At 42.4% G+C, this 27,643-nt stretch overlaps 1 protein-coding gene across 6 annotated transcripts in view; it reads left to right on the forward strand.

Moving 5' to 3' along the window:
• sorbs1 (sorbin and SH3 domain containing 1) overlaps positions 1-27,643 on the forward strand; it is a 39,416-nt gene that overhangs the window by 7,772 nt on the left and 4,001 nt on the right. Inside the window, exons 1-24 of one of the 6 annotated variants that reach the window (XM_087802907.1) lie at positions 489-529; positions 3,678-3,720; positions 3,789-3,875; positions 4,262-4,378; positions 4,964-5,070; positions 5,180-5,297; positions 5,413-5,442; positions 6,448-6,578; positions 6,679-6,739; positions 6,832-6,906; positions 7,710-7,745; positions 7,817-7,916; positions 9,636-9,750; positions 12,028-12,111; positions 17,999-18,048; positions 20,013-20,191; positions 22,313-23,635; positions 24,452-24,516; positions 24,713-24,883; positions 25,081-25,127; positions 25,213-25,327; positions 25,823-25,948; positions 26,018-26,212; positions 26,759-27,286. In XM_087802907.1, coding sequence (XP_087659033.1) covers positions 3,842-3,875; positions 4,262-4,378; positions 4,964-5,070; positions 5,180-5,297; positions 5,413-5,442; positions 6,448-6,578; positions 6,679-6,739; positions 6,832-6,906; positions 7,710-7,745; positions 7,817-7,916; positions 9,636-9,750; positions 12,028-12,111; positions 17,999-18,048; positions 20,013-20,191; positions 22,313-23,635; positions 24,452-24,516; positions 24,713-24,883; positions 25,081-25,127; positions 25,213-25,327; positions 25,823-25,948; positions 26,018-26,212; positions 26,759-27,286 — 3,807 coding nt within the window. In that variant the 5' untranslated portion in view covers positions 489-529; positions 3,678-3,720; positions 3,789-3,841. Of the gene's footprint in view, positions 1-488; positions 530-3,677; positions 3,721-3,788; positions 3,876-4,261; positions 4,379-4,963; positions 5,071-5,179; positions 5,298-5,412; positions 5,443-6,447; positions 6,579-6,678; positions 6,740-6,831; positions 6,907-7,709; positions 7,746-7,816; positions 7,917-9,635; positions 9,751-12,027; positions 12,112-17,998; positions 18,049-20,012; positions 20,192-22,312; positions 23,636-24,451; positions 24,517-24,712; positions 24,884-25,080; positions 25,128-25,212; positions 25,328-25,822; positions 25,949-26,017; positions 26,213-26,758; positions 27,287-27,643 lie in introns of those variants that run through there. The other 5 variants (XM_087802903.1, XM_087802905.1, XM_087802904.1 and 2 more) reach the window with 5 other exon arrangements.

Raw genomic sequence — 27,643 nt, forward strand, 5'->3', positions numbered from 1 at the left:
CGTGCTAACCTAATTGTATTATGTCGTGGTGGTAACTTGATCAAAGGCGCCAAAAAAAGCAACGTGACGACGGCTCTGAATGTTGCCGAGGAGTCTTATCAAACAGATACTTCAGCACCTACTAACGTGTAAGGAACAGAAGGAACGCAGCGGTCATGAGGCATTAAACTCTTATGGACCGTTGAGTCATCCGGTAGCGAATTCCAGCCATCCCGTCTGTGTCCCATCTCCTGGCTGGACAGAAGGGCTTCTAGAGGGAGGGAGGGGGGGTTTATACAGGGTTCTGCACAGTTGTTGAGAGGGTGCCACATTCCCAGGTGGCATGTGGTGACAAGCCCATCTGGACACGCCTGTTGTCAGAGACAAACAGACCCCCAACATAGCCAGGGTCAAGGTCAAAGCTGGGATGGTTCCACACTGACAAGACTCTCGAGGCTTAGCCAGGTCTCACAGAGGACTTCATGTGCAGTCGGTGGACAGCGACTCTGGGCTGCTCTTCTCCCGCAGGACTCGCTGTGCTGATCATCAAGTAGGTAACTCGGCGGTCCGCGGGGGGGGGGGTCTCTGGGATGCTGGCGGCCTTTCGGGAGAATGTTGTTGTAGGAAAGGCATCCTGGTCACACCCAGACGCATTCTGCCAGGATGGAGATTGATGATGGCGTGATGTTGTCCTCTCGTTGTCATTGTGTGCAGAGGTATAGACGTTCATATTGAATTGATGGACATTAAGATTCAATTAAGTGTTTTGTGTGTGTTGTTGCCGTCGGACTGATCTTATCATAAAACAGAATTATAACAAACTCTTCTGAGATCAACAATGTTTTGAAATATGGTATATTGACAACACAAAAACATGGTATCTACAAAGAGATGTAACCACAAAAGTCAAAACGAATCGACAATCTCCAATCTCCATCCAGGGATTAATAAAGTCCATCAATCAATCAATCAATTGAATCAAACAAAAGTCACCACCACACTGTATACAATTAAATAAAAAGTCCACTTAGTATTTCCGTTTGTCTAAGTCTGTCTAAGTCTAATTCATGTTGACTTGCAAACATGGGCTTATTTCAAGATAACAATGATGTCACTTCATAGGAAACGGACTGTACCTCACATATTAAGCTGGCTACGTCGATTAGACGTATTAAATATGATGTGCTTAATCTGGTGCAGCCATCTTTTTAATTGTCCTTTTAAAATAAACTGAACTGAAATGTGAATAAGAAGAACTGAATAAACGTCATAACGACAAGCAGCTTATCTGCATGTGTTAAAAATATTGATAGTCCTCAATTTAATTTTACAAAACTTTAACCATTTTAGGCACAAGCCCTTATTCATTATTGTTCTATACATTGATAGTCACAGCTCAACAAGGCTGAATTTGGGGAGGCAAATGCCCTAAAATGCAGGTACAACAAAAGCATATTTAGTGTAGTTTAGTGTAATTCTTTCAGGCTTAATCTTGAAATTACCATTATGTGTTTATCTTTGAGCTCCTTTTCAACCAAATGTCAACTTGTATGTCTCATGTTGCCAAAGCTTGAAGCTCGCTGAGATTGAGCCTAAGCCTGCCAAAAATGCTAGTGGTAAATTGGAAAATCAGGTTATACAAGTTGTTGCCTCTCTGCCTTTGTTTCATCGAGTGTAATCAACGTACGGAAAACGTCTTAACATAGTTTCCATCTTCGAGTGCCAGAGCTATTTTACCTTATCTACCCTTTGCAGGGGAGATGCATCTAATAATTTAAATGCTTTATTATTTAAGGAGATTCATTTTGTTTATTTATAAACTCTTTTTTGAATCGCAAAATTGAAGTTAGAGGTTTAGTAGAAACATGTTGTCATTTGAATCTTTAGTCACCTCATAGTGTAGATGCTGCGATTGAACAAAAAGTTCAGCTCAACATCTGATTGAACTTTCAACTCCACGTGTTTGTGTGGAGATTACACCACCACAATCCCCTTTTAGGTAAAACCACGGCCACCAGCCAGATGAGAAGTGTTCAGGTGGATTTCAGTCTAACTAGATATTTGTTTGTCTTGGCAAAGCCACTGAAGACGGCTTCACAGCTCTTACATGGGGTGGATGGATGAGGTTTCTCAGTGTGCCGCCTCATCTCAGACATCTCTTCCTAAAAAGGCCAAGGGGGTGATTTCTCCTCCCGTGTGTTTACACGGGGAAGGGAACAGTGTGAGTTCCAATCATCATGTATCATCTCATCATCTTTCCGAAGCAGAAAGGTTACGATGCTCCCACGTTTCTCGTTGTACTTTATATTAAACTTTCAGTGTGTGGGGTCGTCTGAGGACAGGCGTCCTTTGAAGGATGTTGTCTCTTATGTGCTTTGGACATCGACACATGGAGGGAGTGTCTGAAGCAAATGAACATCATTAAAGAGGAAAAGTTATGGATTTAGAAATGTTTTTTTGTGTTTTCCCCTGATAGTTGTTTGGATCGTATCCTGCTTTTCCATCATGCATTTAGGCCTATTTGTAGAGCATTAGTCCTCTGCTTGCAGTTCAGTTTAGAAAACGTACACTCTTGTGTAAACACAAGCACTCCCACAGAAACTAAAGAAATTAAGAACGTCAATACAGCTGGAAAGAAACGGTGACTTGCTTTTTTTGTGGTCGTCTCAGACTGTTCAGAGGGTGTGAGGGTTTCTTAAGGTGGTGGCCCTTGAATCGACTGAGTATAATGAACGAGGTAAGGGGGTCCAAGAGAAAGTGTTTCCCTGTCGCTTCTCTGGTGGCCTTGGTGTTGCCTGTGCGTGCTCCACTGATGCAGCTCAGCTTAACACACATTTGCTCTCTCTCACGCTCCCCCAAACTCGTCCTTAAAGTGGCGGGACCACATCTCACATCTCCCGGGAATTAACGGGTGAGCAGAGGTAGTGAACGGGGAAGATTGTGGCGTCAGCAGGAACGCATCAACGGAAATAACCTTGAGTTCAAAAGAGCTTTCGGCTGATAATTGTCGACACATTCAGCATGACTTTTAATTCTTTTTACAATCTATAAATAATTTAAAAAAGATTCTTCTCAGGATGATCGCATGAAACTTTGTTGAGCGTCAACAGACACTATAAATGTATGTTGTTAACCTAAAAACTTAGAAATATTTAACTTTATTTAAACTCATACTTCCTTTCAAAAACTAGAAGTTACGCCAGGGACCTAGTGATTAAAGTACATCAAGTCATTGACCTGATGGTCATTTTTTTTCTTTGGTGTCCTCCTCTCAAACTCCTGCTCCTTCTTTGGTCAAGAAGTCTGTCCAACAAAAAACATTTTTTGCCTTCCTCTTCTCTTAATAACTTTTTTTATTGCCTCAGTCTCCACTTCTAATTTTGGTGTGGTACTGTCTACTCTAATTTGACACAACATTCCTTCGAAACCATTTGCTTTGAACAATAATGTTTCATTGTAAGGCAAAAATATTAAAACTGACTTCTATTTCAACAGCTGCCTCTGTTCCAGATTTATCTAAAACAACTCATTATTTTTTTAATTTGATGTTCATGTTTATTGTTTTGTCACCAGGGTTCCAGATAGAGACATTCAAATGTTCCTATGCTTTTGTAACATAAAATTATTTTCTTATATATTAACGTTCCTCGAAAAAAAGTTAAATTACTTAATGATCATTTTCTCTCCTGTGTGTTTAGAGCTCTCCAGCAGAGGGCGGTGCTGCACCAAGCCAAAATAATAGTAAGTACAACTCTTAAACGACTAGCATTTTTCTTTTATCATTTCTTTACAAGGTTGATTTTCGACAGGTCGGTCCGGTCCTCGCTCCGGCTGTGCGGTCAAGATCACGCCTCTGTCAAACATGAAAGGCTCCCCTGACCTGATTCCTGCTGCAGGTGACATCCTTTTCATTTTGTCATGAATCTTTCAGTGCCTTACAACGAACAGACTGCTCACACACACAAAGACAAATTAGAACAACGTGTTTAAAACTCTTTGGTCAACAATGTGGCCTCACACTTACGTCCTTTGTGGCGGAAGCATTAGCCAACAGAACCACACTTGAACTTGACACTGTTGCACTGAGTCCACTGTAAGTAAGTAAGTAAGTAAGTAAGTAAGTAATTTTTATTTATATAGCGCTTAAACAATCAAGACGATATTCAATAAAGTATATACTTTAAAGGTCAAGATAACACTGAGAACAACACAGGAGTTCCAGAAAATCACATTTTTCCTCGATAGAAACCCATAGAAAACGTTTTGTTTTGAATTATTTCAGACTTGGACCCCAGCAGAGTGTGCAAGGGCAAGGGAGTGGTGACTCTGCGAGCCACACTGGTCCACATAGATGATGAGGACTGCATCAGCGAGGAGCCAAATGCCAACACGATGCCAAGTAAGAAATCGGTCAACCTTTGAGTCACGTGACTTAACATGGGATCAATTAAAATCTATCTGCCTGATTATTTATGTCTGTAGTGTTGTTGCTATTATGCAAGAGAAGGGGTTTGGCGGAGGGTCCTCCGTTGCCGGGCACACTCCGAGCTGCGATAAAGGCCAATCCCTCATATTTTCCTTTGTGTGTCAAAGAGCTCTTTTGTTGCATCAGGCCCACGCTGCACCGACGAGCAGGAGGCCATGACTATGGCCTTGTTTGTTGCATTGACCACGACTGGACAGCAGCCAAGGCTTTTCGGGAGATGCTTTAATTGTTGTGGAGCCTGAACATAAAGGCCAGTGGAACAAGCCGCCTGTGCAGCTGACTGAATGGCGGCTTTGTTTATGTGACAAAGTTCAAAGATTGTGGGAGTTTTTCCCCCTTTTTGCTCCGAGTGTATATTAACATCTCTGGGCGTGAAAAGAGCTAAAACGATCTGCAGATTGAGACGCATTTTCAAAGCAATTAGTATACGCAGCTCTTTTTATCCTGCAGCTCTGGCTTCTGTGGCCAAACTGTGAAAGTTCTGGACTTTTTTTTTAGGTGGCTGGACAAGCCAGATTAATGGAGACGGCTCAAAAGCCGTGCTGGCTAAGGGGGGTGGAAGCTTCTCCGCTGATTTACCTCCTGTAAACACCACCCAGTGCCAGGTACGCTTCCTCCCTCACCATCAAACACAGGATCTTTGTTTGGATTCGACTGAAGAAGAACGTCTGTTTATGTTTTACTGCCGTGACATTTCTGTTGTGTTACTCTCAGGTCAACACACCAGAGGGCTTGAAGGAGAATCGCTCTGAGCATCACAACTCCTACAGCTCCATCTACCCGTGCACCAGCACAGTTAACCCAACTATAGTCCTGCTGCAACACAACAGAGGTCTGTATGCAGATGAGATGGTTGAAATACTCTCAGTTGCTACTATTCCTGTCTTTCTCTTTGTGGCTGGGATTTCACGTCATTCCTCTGTCCCTCTGTCTGTCTCCCACCACAGAACAACAGAAGCATTTTCCTATTTTGGAAGGTATGCTTCAGGGTTTAATGTATGATCTTTTGTCACTGCTGTCAACTAATTAAAATAAATAATCAAGTTAAATGCTATCATGGGCTGCGTTGTATCATAATTAATCACAGATTTAAAACACTAAGAAGCACCTGTTAATATCTTCCACTGGTGAAAAGCATTAACAAGTTGGCAAATTGTTCTACCACTTGTATCTGCCTTAACTTCTCCTATAAAAAAAAATACAATTCAGTTAAAAAAAACAACTAAACTAAAACTATTACTTAACATACTGATTCAAAAATTGTTGGTGTTAATTCAGTGACTCGTAATTTTGAACGACATAAACAACAAACAAATGTTGTTGTTGTTTTTTAAGTTTGTCCATAAAAATGAAGACTGAAACATTAAGAGCACATCTACGTCTAGGATTTCTGGCATTACATGAAAAGATTTACCTTGTTGATTTTCACAAGTCAGAGCGTTCATATGAGTTATTCCAAAAAGTAGTTTCAGAGTCAAAGTGGAAGGACAGTGTTACCAGAATAAAAGGCCACTTTCTTTAGCTTTATCTCTTCATAGTGTGGGCTGGCAGTTTTAGGAAACAATACTTAACAGTTTTGTTGAGGCTTTTTCTGTTGTGTCACATGCTGCAGCTACACTGAAAATCAAGAAAAATAGGCTTAATATATTCAATGTTTTTTTCCTTGTACTGTTGTATGTTCACATTAATTCTAAAAGTGCTAAAATAATGTTGCATAAGGTTTGAAAAATATACATTTCCTTCGGCCCTACGTCATACATGTGGCAAATGTTCAAATATTTTGGCCCCCTTGTGTAATTAAGTTTAACACCACGGATTTAATTCAACCTTTATATACTTACCTGAACTGCTATGGCACTGAAGTCTAGTTTGTTTAGTGATGACTGCTTTAGAAACGCTCATTGTCTTGTTGATTTAAAAGAAGTTTCTTCTCTTCATTTCACCTTTCCACTTTTTTTTTTTTGCTGCAAACTCCACCCCAGAAAGGGACAAAAGCCCAGATCCCGGGCGAGAGTCGGTCAGTCCGGTTCTGGACATGGATGGGAAGAGACTGCGACTGTCGCTGCACTCCCCCATCCTCGGTCCTCTCAACGCGCCCATTGTTCCTGTTCGGGTGAGCAAAAACAAAACTGCCGTTTCATGAACTCTCATTGACTCTGTACGTACGTCTAACTTTATCGCCGTGTTCCATCATAACTTTCATCTGCTTTCAGAACACTGAGAAGTCCAAAGACTGGTACAAGACCATGTTCAAACAGATACACAGATTACCTGGTAAGACAAAGTTCATCTGTGATCAGTTTTTTGCTCCATGTGAATCTACATTGGAGTTTTGTTTTTGTCATGCTGTTCTCTCAATCGTTCAGAACCTATTGAGGAAAACCCTTACCGCCCTACCTACATTTTCCCTGAGAACTATGACAGTCTGATGAAGTCAAAAGGTATATGACGGGAGTAGCTTCACTCGTATTAGCTTCACTAATCCACAGTAGTAATAATAATAAAGTAGTACATTGCTTCTACATGTTCTAACTTCTAAACTGCCTAACATCTGGCTGAAGTAAGTTTTGTGCATTTAAAATATTAGTTACGAAGCATTTGGCTGTTGAACACTTTACAGATTTAAACCATTTAAAATAATACAGTAGGTGTATTTGAATGAAACCATTATTCAAGTATGGATGGTAACACAAAACCGGAATACATATGTAACCTGAGAGATTTGCTTTCTCACTTCGATAACACTGACATTAATCACTGAGCTGACTAAGTTGTAGTTTAACTTTGTGTCCACTAGATGCTGCTGCTGCCTTTTGAATGAACTTTACTTTCTCTTTAAACTGAATTTGCGCTTCAACTCTAGATCGAACAGGCTTGACTTTACAGTTTTCTACAGCATTTGATGATGAGTTCACACTCCAGTCTTTGCACGCGTAACTGACAAGGACAATCTTTTTCCTCTTAAGTATTTATTCATAAGTCATATATTTTCTCTTAAAATTCTTAGCGCCAGTATTGACTTACAAGTTGGAGCATTATTTATTCAGAGCTGAGATCAATGTCCGTGTCTGTTTTTGGCTCACAGCGTCCTGTTAAGTGCTCTCTGTTGACACTGTGCTTGTGAAACTGGTGCTAATGGAAGGTGTTTGTGAGCTTCTATACACCTGGCAGAAGTGTTTCATTGCTGGATGAATTTTTAATGTGATGTAGCAGCATTAGCTTGACCTTTTTCCTCTATATTCAGATGACGACTCTATTCCCTTTGGTTACTTGGAGGAAGGTGAGTGTACAAGTGTTGATTTAACCCTTGGGTTTTATCCCAAAAGCGTGATCATGCAAATTTCATTACAGTAAAAGGGGTTCCACGCTCCAAAAGTGACGAGGTGGATTCAAAGAACCGACAGATGCCCGTGCCAACACGCTCCTCCTCTCTCAAACCCTGCACCAGAAGGTTAGTGTCCTTATTTCGCGCAGGGTAATGTGGGTGATAACATTTAGAGCGACCGGCTATTTTTAAATCCTCTGATTGGGGAAACTGATTGTCTGGCAACTTCAAAGAGCAACAACAACAAGCCCGGAGCCGCTGGAAGGGAAATCAATATTGACAGAGAAATAATAATCGCATCACAAAAGGTCACAGAGATTTACAAGTATGTTGTGAATGTAAATAGAGAGATAGTTGGTCATTAACACTTACAACTGAGGCACATTATAAACAAGCATCTGAAAAATAGGATTACTGTGAGCAGATTATAATATTTATTACTAAATATCTGGATTTAAGTAGCAAAGAAGATGAATTGTAGGGACATTTTGAGACGCATGGTTGAGTCCAATTGATCCTATAAATCCTGGAACTAGCACTAAAATATTCTATTCTGGTAAAGAAATGACCAGAGTAGAATTTGTTTAACTAAACATACATAAGTTAAAAGCTAATAAGGTTTCAAATAATCTAATAACCTTTTTTCTTCTTTATCTCAAAAATAAAAAGGTTGAAAAAATGAAATGTCAATAGAAGATATAAATTAATCTTGCTTGTATTGGCATCACTTTCAAATCACTATTGATCTGCAACACTGATTTCGTGAATATTGTCTTTTAATAGTTTTACAGGAACATTTTAATAAAAACAAAAACAAGGAGAAAGATACTCGTCTAATTGAAAAAAACACACAAATTAACGAGCCAAATAAGGAGTAAAAAAATGTTGTATAAGGCATCATGAGTTGGAGGGATTCTATCTTCAATCCAGGACGTCACATGATCCCACGTTCAATCGTTCTTCCTATTCCTCAGACGGTTGTGACCCTGTGATCTGGCAAGGGCCGGAAATAAGGATGAACAGTTTTAAAAATAAACATCTTTTTTAGTTATTTAAGTCTTAAGTTTCCCAGAGATAAATCTTAAGCTCATTCTAAAGATTGTGTAATGATTTTGGATTCTGGTTCTTGGAACTAATGTGAGTGATGGCGTTAAGAAACACCCCGGAGCTTGTTTAAAGTCGGCTCTCAGCAGAGAGTAAATAACCCACATCCAGTATGTCAGGTATATTCGTCCACAAAGGCCTTCACAAGAACTGAAACTATATTTTTAAATTAGTCGTCACCCTTGCTCACACTGAGAGGCTGTGTGTGGACATGCATGACAGTAGTAACACAGGAGACTGATGGAGTGCTGATGGGGGGACAGGTGATGCACTGTTATCTATCAGCTGGTGGAGCTGCAGACGACATGAGGAACACTGACCTTCGTCACTCTCTGTGTGGACAGGATACCTTCATAAATACATTACAGATCCATTTGTTTCCACTCTAAAGAAAGAAGCGGGTTGATTCATGTTTGGGTAAAGCCGCTCATTGGAAGCGTCAGCTGTCCTCCGAGGAATTCTCCCCGGAAATGCTGCTCACTGTTTTTTGTCACAGAGTTCAATCTTGTTTACATGATCAAATTATGTGTTTGGCTGGGATTCAATTTCCCATCATATCCTCCTCGAAGACAAGAAGGCAACAGGAAGTGGAGGCATGGACGATGAACTAAACATGTTTAATGAGTTTTTGAAAAAAAAAACAGTCTCAGCTGGTTGCCATGGAGACAGTATCATAAGGCTGGTCTCTCTCCTCTCCTCTCCCTCCCTCACCCCCCCTCCCTAACACCTGCCTTCACGCAGAAACGAGTGGGATCCCCCGGATAAAAAGGTAGACACCAGAAGGTACCGCGCCGAGCCCAAGAGCATCTTCGAGTACGAGCCGGGGAAATCGTCTGTGCTGAAGCTGGAGAGAACGGTATGCTCGCCGCGCACACGCCTGCTTTTCCTCTCTTCCTTCTTCATTCTCTCCGTGCATGTCGTGTCAGCGCCGCCGCTCTGCCATCAACCCCCCCGTCCACATCTGGGGGCAGCTTCACTACAACCCCGAATCACCATATGCACCACATTCCTAAACGGTGTCCTGTTGCGGTGATGGATATTCTTGCTTGACAGCATGGGAGGTGGTGATGGGGGGGGGGGGGGTGTCGCTTACATGGATACATTGTCATCCTCTGTTCAATTTAAGGTTACTGGGTTGAAACGGTGTGAGAGGGACTCAAAACAAGGATGTGGTTTGGTTGTATGAAATTGACGACGAGGCGTGAGCGAGCTTCCTTGAGGACTGTGATTCTTTTCTACTGATGCTTTACTTCTTTCACGTCTAAAGTCAAACTCGCTGTTTGGAGAAAGTAATACACATTTTTTAATTGACAAAGATGTGTCTCAAAAAGTCACTGTTCTTCACAGCAGTTGCTCAAGAGTTATTTCTGTTTTCTAGTCATGATACAGCATGATCATTGCATTGATGCATGTGACCCTGGTCTAGAAAAGCGCTTCACAAATAACCTTTACTTACTTACTTACACGATACAGTGTCCTCGTTATAAAGGCCACTAGATGGCACTCTATAATGTTTTGTACCGATTGAACGAAACATGGCATCATTATAAAACTGAGAGCGCCACCTACTGAGCTCCTTAAACGTTGACACTGTGACTAGAAACCTGATCAACCAGTCCGACTAACGACCTTGTATCTGGTCATTTCATAGTCAATCCTCAGTGTAGCTCACGTTCAACATGCTCTCTCAAGTCCACTTCATCTTGAGAACCCAACGGTGATGCTAGCATGGAACTTTGGGGTCCATGTGGGGAAAATTGAACTGGTTTCCCCTGATTATCATAAGGGTGATGGTGCAGCATAAAGGATAGGTTCACTGTCTCTAAAGAACTCATCAGGCAGAAAGTACCAGAAAATGGTTAAAGATAAAGTATCTAATTCTAATTTATATTATATACAATGTATTTTTTATATCGAGTACTACTTTTTTCTGGACAAAGATGGACAATATTAACACTTAAAATGTTTCTTACTTATTCACACACAAGTAGTGTTTTTCAGACATAAATGTTTACACTCTATTGATGAATCAGTTGGATTATGATACATAAGCTTTACTTCCTGAAGGGATTATTATTCAAATGTGACAGAACTATTTAACATGAGATTACTGAATCTTTTTACTTGATTCTTCTTCATGATGACATCGAATACTAACACTGTGTGATTTGATGACATCTCACTGTAGTTATGTAATATAAGTGAACAAAAGATAAAATAATGTGGTCATAAAGGAATCTGTAGAAATATAACGCAAATTCTGGACTATAAATCGCTCCTTTATTTAACACGCCTGCGGCTTACACAATGATGAGGCTGTATGGAGTTTATTTTTTAACGTCTGCTCTAGCAAGAAGTAGAAGAGCAAGACTCAAGAGATCACGCACATGATTTCGTTTTATTTATCCAGCCGTTTTACTGTTGCGTTACTAGCCCTGTTTTTGTGTACCAGATGTGTCCTAAACAATTGTTTTTTTCTCTATATACGTTTAGTTGGTGCTGCTAATAGTCCAGAAAATGTTGTATTTTTAAACAATGATGAAAATGAAAAATGTCAATTTTATTGCCATTGTCATGATGACTTTATTGTGAAGCTGATCAGAATTTAAACATAAAATGTTTACTGTAGCTGTCAAATAAATAAACAAAAATCTCACTTTGCATGTGCATCGATCATCAAACAACTTATCCTGTCTTAAAGGTTAATACACAGTTTACAGCATATAGTACACACTCCATACATACAGTTATAGTTGTCTAGCACAAAGTCTGCAAACAGTCCCGTACATATAAATGAGCAAAACAAAACCCAGATATTATTAAACTTCGCAGAGAACGGCAGAATACGCTCACAAACACTTGGAAAGTAAACTATACAGACACTTTGACAGTAATAAATTCTGCTTGGCGATGAGGAAAGTACCCGACAGAAGGTGAAATATCTAAATCTTCTCAATGACTGTTTCATTATGGAACAGGTCAACGTGTGAACCTATCCTTTAATGATTCAATCGACTCCATTTCTTGGTATTGAACTCCAGATTGTGTTGTGTTTACATCAAGTTTGTTTATTCAGTGCTGTCTTATCTGTCTTCTCTTTCTCTCCTCCTCCTCTTGTTGCCGTGCCCCCTAGACTCAGGATGTAAGTCCGGAAGATGTAGAATTAGAGAATGAGCCATGGTTTAAATTCTTTTCAGAGATGGAATATGACTATGCGGTAAGTTTCGGTATTTAAAATGGCAGTTTAATGTATTGTATAATTGCATGTCATAACATTTAATAATGTTTAAACAGTCAATGTCTGTCTCTGAAGTCTAATGTTTTTAGGAAGGACGCGTCGGCAGGCATGCATTAGTGACCTCTTAATCTCCCCATACTTCCTTATGAATGACTCAGCTTCTTATTTTTTGACCGCCTTATTTGTATGGTTTGCCTTTGCCCCCATTGAGGAAACGCACATTTTTTTGCAGAACCATGTCAACACTGTAACCGCTGTCACTCGCCATCATCGCATAATGCAATTTGAAAGTGAAGCGTCCCCAGATGGGTCAGAAATAGTCGACCCAGATCTGGTTTTGCTCCGTTCCAGAGAGTCTCTCAGCAATTTATTTGTGCTCGTCGTGCTGAGTGAGCACAGTTTTGGCAAAGAACCACCGACCTTAGCCGAGGCTTCTACCCACCGTCCATCTTTTTTGTCTCTGCCAAGCGTCCTGATGTTGTTATTTAAAAGGGGCAACACATTTAGAGGCGCACCATGCCAACCAGAATAGAGCTTTGATCCAGCCAATTTGTCCTGAAGTCACTTGTCACTTGAACACCAGTTAATATTAGCGCCTTATAATGGTAATTGTGGCGGGTCTGATGGACCGACCAAAATAATTTAAGGGGTGCCATCCTGTTGATGCAAGCTGTAATGTCCAGACAAATCCAACCCGGGGGGCTTTGGTTGGCACCGGACTGGTGTGTCCAGCGACAAGCAGATGTTGCTTCTTCCCTCCACCCCCGGGCTGCACCACACCCCAGGATCATGTGAGGTGGCACCGCTAACTATGACATGAGGTCATAAACGCAAGAGCTGAGTCTCCAGTTCCCATTGATACCGGGGACCAGTTTGGAGGCGTACGTGGAGACGGCTGACGCGCCGGATGTTTGCCAGATGAGCTGGGTTTGATGACTGGCTCCTGCTTAATGTCAAAGTCACTTCTAAAGCTGCGTCTGGCATGTGTGCTATTTGACCTCAAGTCACAAGCAGACAAGTCGGCTCATTGGGGTTTGATGGACATATCGGGACTTGTGTTTAATTTAGGAGGGAAGATAAAGAAGGAGGTTTACAATAACAAGCGAGAGCAGAGTTGGACGTTGAGCTGAGATACTACTAGAATGAACATTCATTTTTATGTGTGTCTGCATTTATTTACCTAAATTTGCCGTAGCAAGTGAACCAAAACCAATCTTGTACAGCTTCCTCTTCAAAAGGGAGTAAACTCTTCCAATAAAAATAGTATTAGATGGCTTTATAAAATACAGCATATCAGACTCTGAAATTCTTCAGTTCAATAATTATTTTGGCTCAACTTACAAACCATTCTCTCTACAAGAATTAAACTAGCATCATATGTGTGTAAGAGAGGCTAAGTTATGTCGTAATAACGTTATTAATGGATAACGTAGCCTTGGGCAGAAGCAGTAAGAAGCCTTTGACGCAACCTTTAAAACCTTCCCAACTGCAGACGAAACAATAGGACACTTATGTACCTCTACTCTAATCATTTTAATATTCGCAATAGAATGATACTGTTTGAGAAAAACCAATCATCCCAGGAAAAAAAATAAGTAAATAAATATGCCGGATATTAGTTTGTTGAGGTCTCTTTTGGTGATAACACCGGCGCCCACAGCGAGGGCGCTGCAGGGATGGCCCCCCAGCCCTGGGTAATAATAAAAGTGACTCCTCAAACACATCCAGTGACAGTCATGGCCAAACATAAGCTCGGTGATACACACGGCGAGCTGGCACTGGGATTCCGCACATACATGTGGTAGGAAGAACATTTCGCCCCCCCCACTACCGACTGAGTGACTCCATGTGTTGAGCACATGCTGACGAGGGGGCTGCTGCCACACTGTCTCAGCCATGAGTTACATAGACCCCCCCCACCACCACCACCACCATCCTCCCCATACCACCTGACATATTCTAAAGGAGGCAACTTTGTAAGCCTGCCAGATCATTGTGTGTTCATATTTAACCTCTCTTATACCCTTAACCTTTACCTTTAAGCATTTAGCGCAGTTGAGATAAGGGGGCGCGCGGCTATAACCGGACCCTCACGCTGGGCGAGCTGTTTGTTTTTCAACATATCGACAACAAATAAGGCGCTGGAAAGAATGAGATTCAGGTTACCATGACCTACTCATGATCACTATTTTGAATATGAAAGGACCTCAGAGTCCCCGACACCTGTTAGGAAACAGACACACGAAATTCTGCAAAAACGTTGTCATCAGCATTCCAGTGACTCACCGGTGCCTTGCACTATTTAAAGTAGTCTCTTTAAATTGTTTGCTGGTGTCGCTTCCAAAATACTTTCATATTTAAGTCAACACTTTCACACTTGAGAGCATTTTGAAAGAAAAAAAAAGAAAAAAGGCTTCTGGTTTGTTATAGACGGTCGGTTCTCCAGACGCCAACACAGTCTTTTGAACAGCTGCAACAGCACACAAACAAACAACGCACGCAAGACTTATTCAAATCATATTTTGGTCTTTTGCCTCACAGGACCTTTTCTGTTTGTGCCAGCACGGAGTTGTGATGGAAACAAGTTTCAGGATAACTTTTTTCGATTTCCATGTTAGATTATTTTTCTGATTTGAGTTGTTTGAGATCATAGGTGGACTTTTTTTTCCTTTAAGGACCATGATGTTTTGTTTTTATGTTTTAGTTTTTCACTTTGAGCTAAGAAGCATTTTGGAACATTACACACACTCACAACCATTTTAGTGAAAGCATATCAACAGTCATAAAAAACTTCAACAGCAGCTGAAAAGTGTCGACATTCAATCGAAATTTTCAGAGAGATATTAGTCTGTGTTTTCAATTAAGTCTGTACTTTCATATATAATCAAAATGTTGACTTACAGCCAATTATTAGTAAATATAATTATATAAATAATGTACTTAATTGTGTTTTCTTTTTACAAAAGCTGTTTTCATGTATAAAGAGTAGTTGTCATACCTATTAAAATGTATATAAGGTGCGGGAAAAATATCAATAATCTTTCATTTAATATTCTAGAGGAATTTCCATTGGAATGTTTCAGTGCATTTTATTTCTTTTTGCTTTACCTTGTTGCTAAATCTTGAAATATAATATTATAAACAAGTGCTATCCCTACAATAATTCTGAACAAACATGTTACTATCATATGAATTTTCTTCTTATAAATATTAGTCTATATATATTATTACTAAATTACTTTTAAATGACTTACAGTTCTGTTTAATAAATATCCGTCCGTATTTTCTTCTCGCAAAATATATTTATATACAAAGAAAAGTTGAGTTATTATATATTGTAGAACCTTTTTACGGCAGAGGAAAAAAATAGACACAAAATAAACATTCATAGGCTATTAGGGAAAAAAATCTAAAATGATGAGAGAAAAGCTTTTTTATGACTCGTACCTGTAATCACGTCATTGATGAGTAACTGAGTAAACGGCGACTATGAGAGTGATGTGTCTCTTAATAATATTGGTCATTCAGGACAGGTTGAATTGCAAAACAAGGTCAAACGACAATAAAGTGACGCTAATCGGAGAGCTTGTTAATAGAGTGGATGAAAATGCCTTTGCCCCCCCGATCGTCCTTCTAATGCCAGTTTCCTGTTGACTTTCCATAATGCGTGTGTGTTTTCAAAGGCCAATTATCTGCGGTGACAGACGCTGTCTTGTCCCCCTGTCGGGAGCAGAGATTTGAGGCCGAGACCAGACGTGCCGGTGCAAGAAAGAGACGCCGATTATTCATCGACACCGGCTTGTTCTCCCAAGTCAACATGGAACATTTGGCTTTATAAATAGATCAGAATATAGACCTGCCAGGCTGATGTTCTGTTCTTATAAAGATCGGCATTTATACCGATGGGTTATTAATGATCACTCTGCCCTGGCAACTAAGTGCAAAGGCATGTCGTGGCGAATGAGCCGACAGGAATGCTCCTTGTCTGGTCATCGGTGGGGGGTCCGGGGGTCGGGGGGGGGGAGTGGAGACTTGGCTACGCCATGTGGAAGTGGACGCGGTATTAGCGGCTGGGCTGGGGACGGGGGATTGTGCAATCGTATTTGCAAACAACACTTGTGCTCTTATTAACGGTGCCAGCGATATTTATATCGCTTGTGACGTCTAGAAAAGAGGAGAGCAACAGAAACAGTGGTCTAAAATTAGTCGTCTCCAAACCATTCAAGATGCAAGCGGGTGCTTCCATGCTGATGGCAACACAAAAATGTTCAGCGTCGACCTTTTACTTACTAACTTGGGATGCACCAAAATGACAATTTATGGCTAAATATTAAAATGCATGGATTAATACTTTGTGTTTCTTCAATAATTTTGATATAAACACATTCTAAAGTTTATATTATCCCTGTTACCATTAAAGCGTGGGTGAATGGTGCATTTAAAATGATGTGTTAAAGTTTTTGAAAATCTATGCCGAGAGACCCCCTAGAGATAGTCTGGTGGAACTCTGTTCTTCCTTTCTCACTTCAAGTTATCTCCACGGCAACAACGTTTTACTCAAGGAGCCACTTTTTTTGATCATTGAAACACACCGCTTGAGTTGAAAAGAGTTTAACTCAGAATTTCTTAAGCATGTATGGTGTTGAATCACTAATAATAACTTGGATATGTTGGACAAATAAATGCCTTTTTGGAGGTGGCAGCGTATATGATATAAACAAATGCCCATAAGAGAATTGATCTCGCTGATGTGGTGAAGAAACTAAGTACATCCGTCTTCCCTGCAGCTGCAGTGAATTCCTGAGAGAAACCACTGACACGTAGATTCCATTTAAAGCAGTACTAAGTAACATTTAACTTCATATTTATTTTTGTATTGATGGTTAATTTGGAACAATGATGACTCATTTAGAGGAACTCTTTAGCTGTTATTTCTAGGAACGATGATGTTCACTATGACCGCCTGAAGTATCCATGTGACCACCAAAAGCATTGCGTGAGAGACGGTGTTTTCATGTGAAATACTGAGAGACATTTTGCCGTTGACAGTACAAGAGTCTGTTGTTTTGTAAATAAATATGCTTGAAGTATGTGGCAAACGATGTTACAGGACATTGTTCTGACACTAGTGTAAAGCAGAATATATTTCATACTTTTAAATATGTATTTTTAAATGGGAATTTTTCTCGTATTCATTCTTCCAGTTTTAAATGTACGTAAAATCATATTCATTCTCCTTCTTAGTACTCCGTTAAAGGTTGACTATAGGTTGATATCTGCATAAATATATTAGAATACAGAGTGTCTGGTACATCCCTCTTCCTAACATTTGTTCACTCATTTTGTCTTTTAACAGCCCTTCCATGTGGTTCTGTCAAACTTATCTTTACCCGCGTTGTTGTCTCTCTTGACTCCCAAAATATTGTTGAAAGTGTGTGAGTGTGTAATTTGGCCTGCTCGCCCCACCAGCTGGTTAATTGTTCACCGGTCTGGTCCAGCGGTAATGAGAGTGACTCAATATCAGACAAAAGAGACGGCCTCGCTGGGAAACGGCGGCCCATTGGCCGAGCCTTCGTGACAGCCCCCTCCCCGCATGGGCGCTCCACTGACTGATGCCACTCCCCCCGCTATACTCCTCTCTCCGCTGCCGCTTGTTTTCTCCCAACTTGCATGCAGGCCAAAACACACGCTCACTCCTTCATGCCAAGCCCAGTCCAGAGGCAGCGAGGAGGACCAGAGCATCGCCCGAGCAGCAGCGAACAGAACCACAGACAATCGGATCAGAGCTAATGCTCCTTCCTCTGTTCTAGCTGGAGGAGAGCTTCCTGTGGATCTATCAATGACTTCTTTGTTTGGTTTGTTGCAGAGTGCCCCCACTTTCAGCCCCTTGGAAACAGCTGCCGACCTGCAGCAGTAGTAAGTCCACTTCTTTTCTCCATCTTAAAAAATAGGCTTTAAACCTCCTGCGTCTTGTCATGTATACTTTTGAATCTCCGTGGCATGTGATGAGGATACGGTCGCTGTGAGATTCCCTCCACCTTGCGACCGCCTACAACACCCCGGTTTCCTGAGGAGAGACCCTGTTAACAAGGAGGGACGCTCCTTAGAACAGTGTGCCCCCTGTTCACATTTAAGGGTGTTTTTAGGTGGGGGGTTGAAGACACGGACGATATCTGGGCTTTTTTTTAAAGGCAACAACCTGTGTCACTTGGATATCCTGGGAATTCTGACAATAGCAACCAGCTGTTGCATAACTTAAAAACCGTTATGTCTTCCTTGAATGAACAGGATTATTTAGGAGGGTAATAACCACTGTTGAGACAGCTCAGGAGGCTATTTTTGTTTGTGTAGTAAAATATATGGTATTTAAGACCCATGTTGACCGCCCGTGCTGCAGCCCAGAGAAAATAAACCTCTCCCTCCGTTTTTTTTGTTCCAAACTTTCCATCTGCTTGACTCATTACTCCGTCGTGGCCAACAATGTGAAAGGAACCCTTTTCAAATCAAACCTTTGTGGGCTCATTGATTCATTGTTTTGATCCAAGGGTGGGGGGGGGGGCAGACAGGAGTTCAAACCCACATACCCTGACTCGTAAAGTATCTTCAAAGGCACATGTGTTTCTGTCAGGATGTCGTTTTTTTGTTTTTTTCCCCCCTCTGGGCTGTTTGCTAACTTGAACAATAAAGGGTTGTGAACAATATCAAAACAAAAAAAACAATAGCACTGAGATAATCCAAACCTCTGCCAAGAGCCTCATTTTGCATTATAGAACAATAACAAATATTGACTCAAGAATATTCCTGTCTCAGAGGAAAGAAAAATCCCGGACTGGGCATCAAACTATAGACCACCAGTGATGCTTACGTGTCAGTATTCCTCAGAGCAGCTGACGTTTTATTTTCCTGTCAAACATTGCTTTTTTTGCACAATATCTACCGTTGTAATGACTTGAACAGGGACCTGCATGGGTCCTAATGGCAGTCAGCAATCCACATACTTTCCAGCCTCTATCAAAGAACTCATTGTTGAGGTAGGAGGTCACCGGAGGAAAGTATTCATACATTTGTGAAAGCTTGTTAAACGATTGCCTGGGAATTGTGAAACACATTTTCCACGCTCTTTGGAGTTTAGCTCTTCACAACATGAGTCAAACTTATCCCAAGTTGTAAACCTGAGCTCTACAGGTGCATACCCAATATTTGGAGAACCTTCAAAGTAATATCTGCTAGTAGACTCGCTGGAATTCTTGGATATATCACTTTGTCCTCAGAACAGCGGCTTCCAATTTGCACTTTTCCAATCTCCTGTTTTTGATTATTTATGTCTCCCCTCATGTCTGCGAAGACCGGAATCACCTAAAGAAACGTTTAATCTGAACCACATGGCAGCTCCCGCTCTGATGCTGAAATCTCAGCCACTGTTTTATAACGAAAACATCACACGTTTTCTCAGTACTTTAATACGCAGAAGGTGGGAAGGTACACATGACATGCACTCCATCTTTTAAAAGGGAAATATAAAAAATCATGTCCTCAAATGTCTTATGTCAACAAGATTTGCTACTTGGCAGGCAAATTGATTCTACAAAGTTATATTACTTCAACCTGAGCAAACAGTACTTTTACTTGAGTAGGCTGGTGAAAATTCACTTAACCCTGGTGTAATCTCAGGGTCAAGGTGACCCAAAGGCCCTGTTTAAGGGAACCCTTGTGTTGCTTTTGGGTCAAGGTGTATTATTATCGTAATAGCATTTTACTTGAGTAGATTTTAGGCTCGTAATATATTACTTGAGTATAATTCCATCAGAGTAATTGTTCTTTTACTTAAGTAGAATATTGACTCACTGCTAATGCGTCTATATTTTCTTTCCGTCGTCTAGTTCCTCAAGCAAGGCTGGACACAGTGAGGTGGACAAGGACGGGGGATCCTCCTCGAGCGATCCCTCTGCGTCAGAATGCGATCGCCATGTTTACAAAAGTGTCCTGGAAGGGGGAGACATTCCCCTCCAAGGTTTACGAGCACTAAACAAGCGCCATGGCAGCTCTTCCTCTTCTAAAGGTAAGAAACCAACCCCTCAGCATGACGACCGCTGTGTGTGTCGAGGTGTTAGACAGTAGTCCGGGTCATTAGAGGTCTCCCCCGCTGAGACAGAAGCAATAAGTAAGAGGCTCGAAAGTGACATTCAGAGCACATGTGTTTGTGATTTACCTATTTTTGGGGCTCCATGCATTTCCTCGTCACAGTGTTGACCAGTCACCTCGCAACATTCATCACCAAAGCGGCTTTAATTCATTATTTATGCAACAGGATGTGTTCACCAAACATGTGCCGACCATCTGTTTCCAAGACGTCAGGGAAGAAAGGTGACTTTACAGTCGGGGGTTTTCATCCTCGCATCTCCAGTCTCCAGGCAGACTCGGAGCAAGTGTCCAGAATGTTCCAATCCCAAAGAATGAAGGGCCAGGGAGGGGATGACGAGATAAACAGTGCTGCTGGCAGGACAGGGGTGAGATAAACAGGAGGGACTCAGAGGGTGGGCAGGCTCGAGGAAGTCAGCTGTCAGAGCCGGGTCAGGGCCTGGAATGCTTGAGCACATGGTCGGGGGGGAGAGAAGAAGAGCGGCAAGGAAGAGAAAACAGAGTAAGGGTCACCATCAACTTTTACGATGGAACTCTGTGTTAAATTTTAACCACATAAACTGAAGATGTTTTTGTTATAAACCTACTGAGACCCCGCATACTCATTCAAGGACATTCAGCTTGTGATTTCATCACCATGAGCCTTTATTTTGTTTTTTTTAATCTTTTTAAATTGACTTATCAGCCACATTTAGGGACACGTTCCAGTGAAGAGTGTCAGCAAAACTACAGCAGCATTCAATCAGAATCGTATTACAAATAATCACTTAGTATGTAAGTCTGTAGTTTTTATATCACATGAAAATATGAGTTTTATTAAAAATAATAACAGTTGTAAGAATAGTAAAAGATAAACATATAAAGAAAATAACTTACTATTATAACCTTCTTTTTCCAAATGCACACCTGACAAAAGTCTTACTAGGATGAAATAAATTAACTGTAGTCTAAAATGAATATTTCCTGTTAAGATGAGGCCTGATGCAATTTGATTTATGATCTAATTGTTTTGAATACTAAATATTGTTAGATTTTCTCTCTCTCTCTCTCTCTCTCTCTCTCTATATATATATACATATACATATACATATACATTTGTTGTTATATGAATGGCGCCAGTTAAATTTATTTTATTATACCCTTGATAACACTAAGAATAAGTCATATCTCCTCTTATTACTCCTTTTTTTTGCTAAAATAAGTTTAAGTTTTAAGCTTTTTCAAGCTGTTTTTGATTTAGGGAGTTGGTCTGTTTATTACATCAGGATGAACTTTGCAGTCACCCAAACAAAAAACAAATGGCCAGGAAGCAACAATGTGGTCATGTGTTTCTGCCATGTGCTCTAGCAAAAAAAATAAAAGTTCTATGAATCTCTGTGTTTCAAGAACGGGTCCACCCCGAGGCCCTTTCACTGGTCGACATGATTACTCGGCAGAAAGCGAGCGAACCTCCTCAGTGTGTGTGCTTGTTTGGCTGATATCACTGTGACAGATGCAGCACTAGTGTCACACAGCATGCGAAAGTGTTGTGTCATTTCCTGCTTCCATCTGGCGCGTGATCACTCCACCCATGAAAGCCACGAGAGTTTTGACAGTCATATATTAGCTGGCAGCCCTGAGTCATGTTTTATTTACGAGGGAGTGTATTTATAGCGGTCCAGCGCATGATTTATTCTCTTTGTAGCTTATTTTACTTCGGAGAAAAAAGGAGAGATGGAACGGAGAACGGGAGGAGGTCACGGCTGACATATGGAAGTTAGGGAATAGCTGATACAAAAACACTTGTCATGACTTTTTTTCTCCCGCTGTTTTTTTGTTCCCCCCTTTTAAAGATTAGATAATGTCTAAGTGAAACAAGTTACTTTCATAGTCCACCTCATGACTCATGCTGTCCTCTTGCTTGATGTCTGCAGCATCAAGTTGGCTTCTTCTCATCTTATATCAAAGATCTTCAGAAATGTGCCTAATTCTGTAAAAGTGTGTTCATGTAACCATTTTTATCTAATATGTTGTTTATTCTGTTGTCCTGCATGCCTACCAGTGGATTATAAAGGTGGGAATGACTATATAATTTCACCCTGCTCCTCTGTAAATAGCCGATCGGGTCTTGCCAGTAATGCAATAGGTAACCAGTGTAGGAATAAGAAGCCTCTTTCTGCTGCCAAAGCCTGCATACCCCAGATCCTGCCCTCTAAATTCAAGCCTAAGCTGCTGCCCCCCGGTGGTGACACTCAGGAGTGCAGGAACAGGCGAGCCCGCCACCCAAAGGCCCACAGCTGTGAGGATTTGTACACATGTGGTCCGGACTGCGCCGGAGCCGAGGCGCACTCGGACTGTACCGACCATGACTCGGCGGAATTCAGGCGGAGCGTATCCGAGTTCTCGAACCTCTACCGGGTCATGCACCAGATCCAGAGGCCGAGCTCGGTCGGCTGCAGCCCCCAAGGAAGCGTCCGGAGTCTTGCTTCTCTGTTCGAGGGGGCGAAGGGGGACGGAAGGTCAGAGGCCGACGAAGGGGGCGACATTCCACGGGACGCTGTGTCATCGCGGGTGAGCGAGTTTGAATTGATCATCCAGCGGTCCAGTCCGGCGCCCAGTCGGTCCTCGTCGCTGCCCACCCTGAACTCCAGCCATAGTCCAGATCACAGCAACCTCTGCATTGCATCCGCAGTGTCCGCCGAGTCCCTTTTGACGACAGACTCTGCACAGACAAACGGATGTGTGGAGGCGGAAAACAAAAGGGCAGAGGACGAGGCCTCTTCGCCGGGCAGTAAGTCCGAAGAAGAAGTTCCCTCTGGGAACAGGTCCGAGTCGCCCCCGGCTTCGGAGGTTAGCTGCGAGGTAGAAGAAACGCTGAGAAACAGCTCCCCTGAGTCGTTGCTGGATGGCCCGAGGAGTCTTTCATCCCTGATGTTGCCACAACACAACCACCACCACCTCCTGCACCACCTCAACCATCACCTGCACCTTAAACCCAGCAAATGCAAAGGCTCCTGTCCCGCGTCGTACACCCGCTTCACCACCATCCTCAGACACGAGAGGCAGAAGACCACAGCACAACCAGAACCACCTGCTGCGACTGGGAAGAAAACAACATTGCCTGGAAACCTGCTCCTCATGGGGCCCGCTCCCTTCAGGGTACGGAAGAACCTACAGCCTCACCAGTCACGGCGTACCGTGTTGGCCACCCGGGTCACCCAGAGACCCCCCTCGAGCCCCTCCGAGCTCAGACCTCTGATACCCCAACGCCAGTCGTCCCTGGAAGTCCTTGGGAGATTGAACAACGGGGACCAAGACAACCGGCTCTTTAACGGTCAGAGCTGGGACAGCAACGGGAACCTTCTTCTGGCGGTCCCGCGCAGAGGTGGCTATCTCCATCCGACTTCTCTCTCCTTCTGTGGTCACTCATTCATCTCGACTCTCACCTTGTTTTCCTCACAAAGAGACGCCGTCCATCTCTTGTCTGTGTGGTTTTCTTTGTGAACGTGAGAAGGAAGTCTCCATCTCATCCTCAGCGTGGCGTTTTCTTCCATTTCACTGTGAAATAAGTGTGGCCCCTTCTAGACCCCTCGCTCAGAGGCAGTTTGTGGTAAAGTATATATTGCCTGGTGGAGACATCGGGTTTGAGTTGTATGCAAGCGTGTGACACCACACGTGAGCCTTACAGCAGGCCAGATTAATATACGAGTCAATGATGCCACTGTAAACCTCTTTAATGTTTCAAGTCCTTGCATACGCTTCTCAAATTAATGTTTTCTAACGTAAGTTCGTAGATTCTCTTTCATTTAAGGGCAAAATATTTTAGTTTCCAGCGGAGCAGACTAAGACGATAAGCAGGATATAGATTAAACATTTTGCTGAATTATTGCTATTTTCTTTTGGCCAAGACACAGACTTGATGATTTTTTTCATGAACACACATTGTTCATCCTGTGTTCGGTCTTTATTTTGCATGCAGTGTTTTGAATTTCTTTAAGTTGGAATGTGTTGTTTGCTGCAGAAATTGCTTTTAGACGCATGTGTTTTGTGGTCATTGTGTAGTTGTTGTTTATTTTCTTTTTGAAATCAATGACTCGATTGTGGTTTTGTGTCATCTTATCAATTTCAAACTGCCCCGAAATCCAAGCGAGGAAAAGTTTGTTTTTTTTCTTTCTCATCAGTGATTCTGTTTCTGTCTCAGACTCTTCCCCTGCACCCGGGGACGGCCCGGACGAGGTGTTGAAGCGGCGACATGGAGACAAAGAGGTAATTTATTTCCTTCGGCAAATTTATCTAAGGGCAGACGAAGAGCAAACTGAATTTCCTTTGTTCAAAATGAGCCGTTGAAAAAACGTATACTTCCCCCGTTGAACGACCACTTGACTCTGGGATGTATTTTTAAACAACATGTCATGGAAAGACCCTCTATCTTGGCAGCAATAACAGTCTGTTTCCTCGGCAGAAAATCTTGGAGGAGCAGCGGCGGCTGAAACGGGAACAGGAAGAGGCTGACACTGCATCCCGACGACACACTGGCATCGTCCCAACACGCCATCAGTTCATCACCAACGAACGCTTCGGTGATCTGCTCAACGTCACAGATAACACGGAGAAGAGGAAATCGGGCCTGGAGGTACAATAGCAGGCTGTGTTTTTTTTTCTGTAGAAGAAGGAAGGAATGTTTGCTGCCGAGCAGCTGCGTCTGATATTTTTATGAGACCAGAATTCGTTTCCTCTCAAAAATTTTCTCCCACTTTTTCATTAATATGATTTAAAATAAGTAGAAACTTACAGAACACTTTCCTTTTTCTTTTTTTTTGTTTCCTGCAGAAAACTCCAGCGATGGCTCGCTTCGACTTCCGTGCTGAATCCTTAAAGTGAGTCTAAACATCTAATCTAATAATCTAAGTGTATATTGCTCACGATGTTAAAAATAATAATGTTTCTGGTTCATCCCCGCAGGGAACTACCGTTCCAGAAGGGAGACATCGTCTACATCATCCGACAGGTGGATCAGAACTGGTATGAAGGGGAACATCACGGCAGAGTTGGCATTTTCCCTCGAAGCTATGTGGAGGTACAGAGTCATCTTTTGTCTTCTAGCTTTGAACCTTCTAGTGTCATCTTATACGTTTTGATGAAGTGATGACATGTTTTGTGCGACAATTTGGTGAAGTTTTGTCATAATGAAAGCTTGTTTTTTTGAGCTGTGTCTGGGTCAGATGCTGTTAAGTACTTGGAGAATCACAACAAATGTGATCTTGAGATGAAATAATAGTGAATGAAATGGGGTTTAGGCCAGTACAAAAGTAAGACCCAAGGGCCAAAGACGGCCCACCAGGTCATATGAAATGGCCCTGAAAGGATGAGTGTTCTTGCAATATTGTTCATGAAGTGGTATTCCATTGAACTGAGATCCTATGATAGTAGTATCTATTATTGCGACAAACATTCTACTCTTGAGACATGTTTTTGAGGTGTTTTTCTATTCTGAAACAAAATCAAATCAAAATGCCTTCAAGTTTTTTCAACAATGTATATCATGACTTTCTTTTTTTATGTATTTGTGCAGCTGCTCCCACCCACTGAGAAGGCTCAGCCAAAGAAAAGCGCCCCAGTTCAAGTCCTCGAATACGGAGACGCCATCGCCCGCTTCAACTTCAACGGCGACACAGTGGTGGAAATGTCCTTCAGGAAGGTGAGGGGAGAAGAAACGAGACGTGAGATGACGCAGGTCTGTCACTAACAGCGCCATCTTGTGAACAAGGGAGAGAGGATCACCTTGATCCGTAGGGTGGACGAGAACTGGTACGAAGGAAAAATCTCGGGCACCAACCGCCAAGGCATCTTCCCCGTCACCTACGTGGAAGTGCACAGGCGGCCGCGGGTGAAGAACGGGACCGACTACCCGGACCCGCCGCAAACTCACTCACCGCAGCGCAGCACCAACGCGTCTCCTCAGGTAACAACACGCACCTCAACGGGAGTCATTCACGACCCACTTTTTAGCTTCTTTGATTTCACTTTTGGTTTGACCTTCAACAGTGAAGGCTTGTTTTTGTTGATCTTTTTGCAAAAATGGGTCATTCTACGAAACCATTCATTTTTGTTAAACGTATGACAGAATCTAAACTCGAACGTCATGTACATTTAAAGCTACATTGCGCTAAGAATGACCACCAAACATAATCATTAAAATTATCTTTTATTAAAAAAACTTTTGTTTATTTCTTGAGTAAAATCCTGACATTGACACAGTATATGTTAAAAAGTGAAAATGGATTCACACTGTGATTCACCAGGCTTTCACGAAGACCATGTTTCTTTCAGTGACATCACAAACGAGGGCGAGCCAAGGTCTTAAGTGGGAAATTTAATAAGAGTTATTAGTAATGTGTACACGATCATTCATGCCTGTGGTTTTGTAGAACGACACAAATGTCCTCCATCTTTCTTTTAATTTTTCCATCTGCTCTTCTTTCTGTTTCCAACCTTTTTTCGTATGAAGCTGTACCGTAATCGTCTGACCACCTCCCCCCTACCTCTTCCTCGCTCCCCCCGTCGGTCCGTCTCCCCCGAAGTCCACGCCATCTCCTCCGAGTGGATCTCCCTGACCGTCGGAGGCGGAAGCCCCCCCGCCGCCCCCACCCCACCACTGCCACCGTTGCCCACCGTATCCTACCGCTGTGGCGAGTACCTGCCCCCACCGTACTCGGCCAGCCCCATCCCCCCGTTCAGCGGCAGTCCTTACTGCATGTCCCCCATGGCCTCACCTTCTGCCTCCCCTTTGCCCCCGCCTTACCCGCCCAGGCCTAACTCGGCCACTCCCTTCCTCACGTTCACGCCGCCGCTCGGCGGGGACTTTCTGCTCTCGCCCCCGTCGCCCAACCTGTTCCGTAGCGCGAGCCCCTGCAGTGGGCCGGTGCTGGAGGGCTGGCTCAGGGGGGAGAAGGAGCTGACAGAGGGGGAAGGCACAGAGGGGGAAGGAAGCGGTGGTCGCGCTGCCCCAGGAAGCAGGCGAGATAGCCCTGCAGAGGTATCACCTGCATGGAGTGCCGTGTTCTCAGGCTCACTCTGGAGCTTCTGGCCACTTGTTTTAATCCCCTTTTTGACCAGGTCGTGTTTTTGGACATGAAGCTAACACGTGTGTTACGGTTGAACCGCCTGCGATTGACGACAGGAAACGATAGAAAAGTCACGGCTGAAAGCTGCATGTAGTCGTGTGTGTGTGTGTGTGTGTGTGTGTTTGTGCTCCTGACACGCAAATGTTTTACAGATGATGTGAGTCGATGGTTCCAGCAGAGACAAGAGAGCCGCTCTTGACAAACATCCGTTCGGGTGCATGTTGTTTGAGTGATATCCAGATGTTTTTTTTCAGTTTGTGTTTGATTTA

The sequence above is a fragment of the Callionymus lyra genome, chromosome 11, assembly GCF_982586985.1.
Source record: "Callionymus lyra chromosome 11, fCalLyr1.hap1.1, whole genome shotgun sequence".
NCBI classification, from domain to species: Eukaryota; Metazoa; Chordata; class Actinopteri; order Syngnathiformes; family Callionymidae; genus Callionymus; species Callionymus lyra.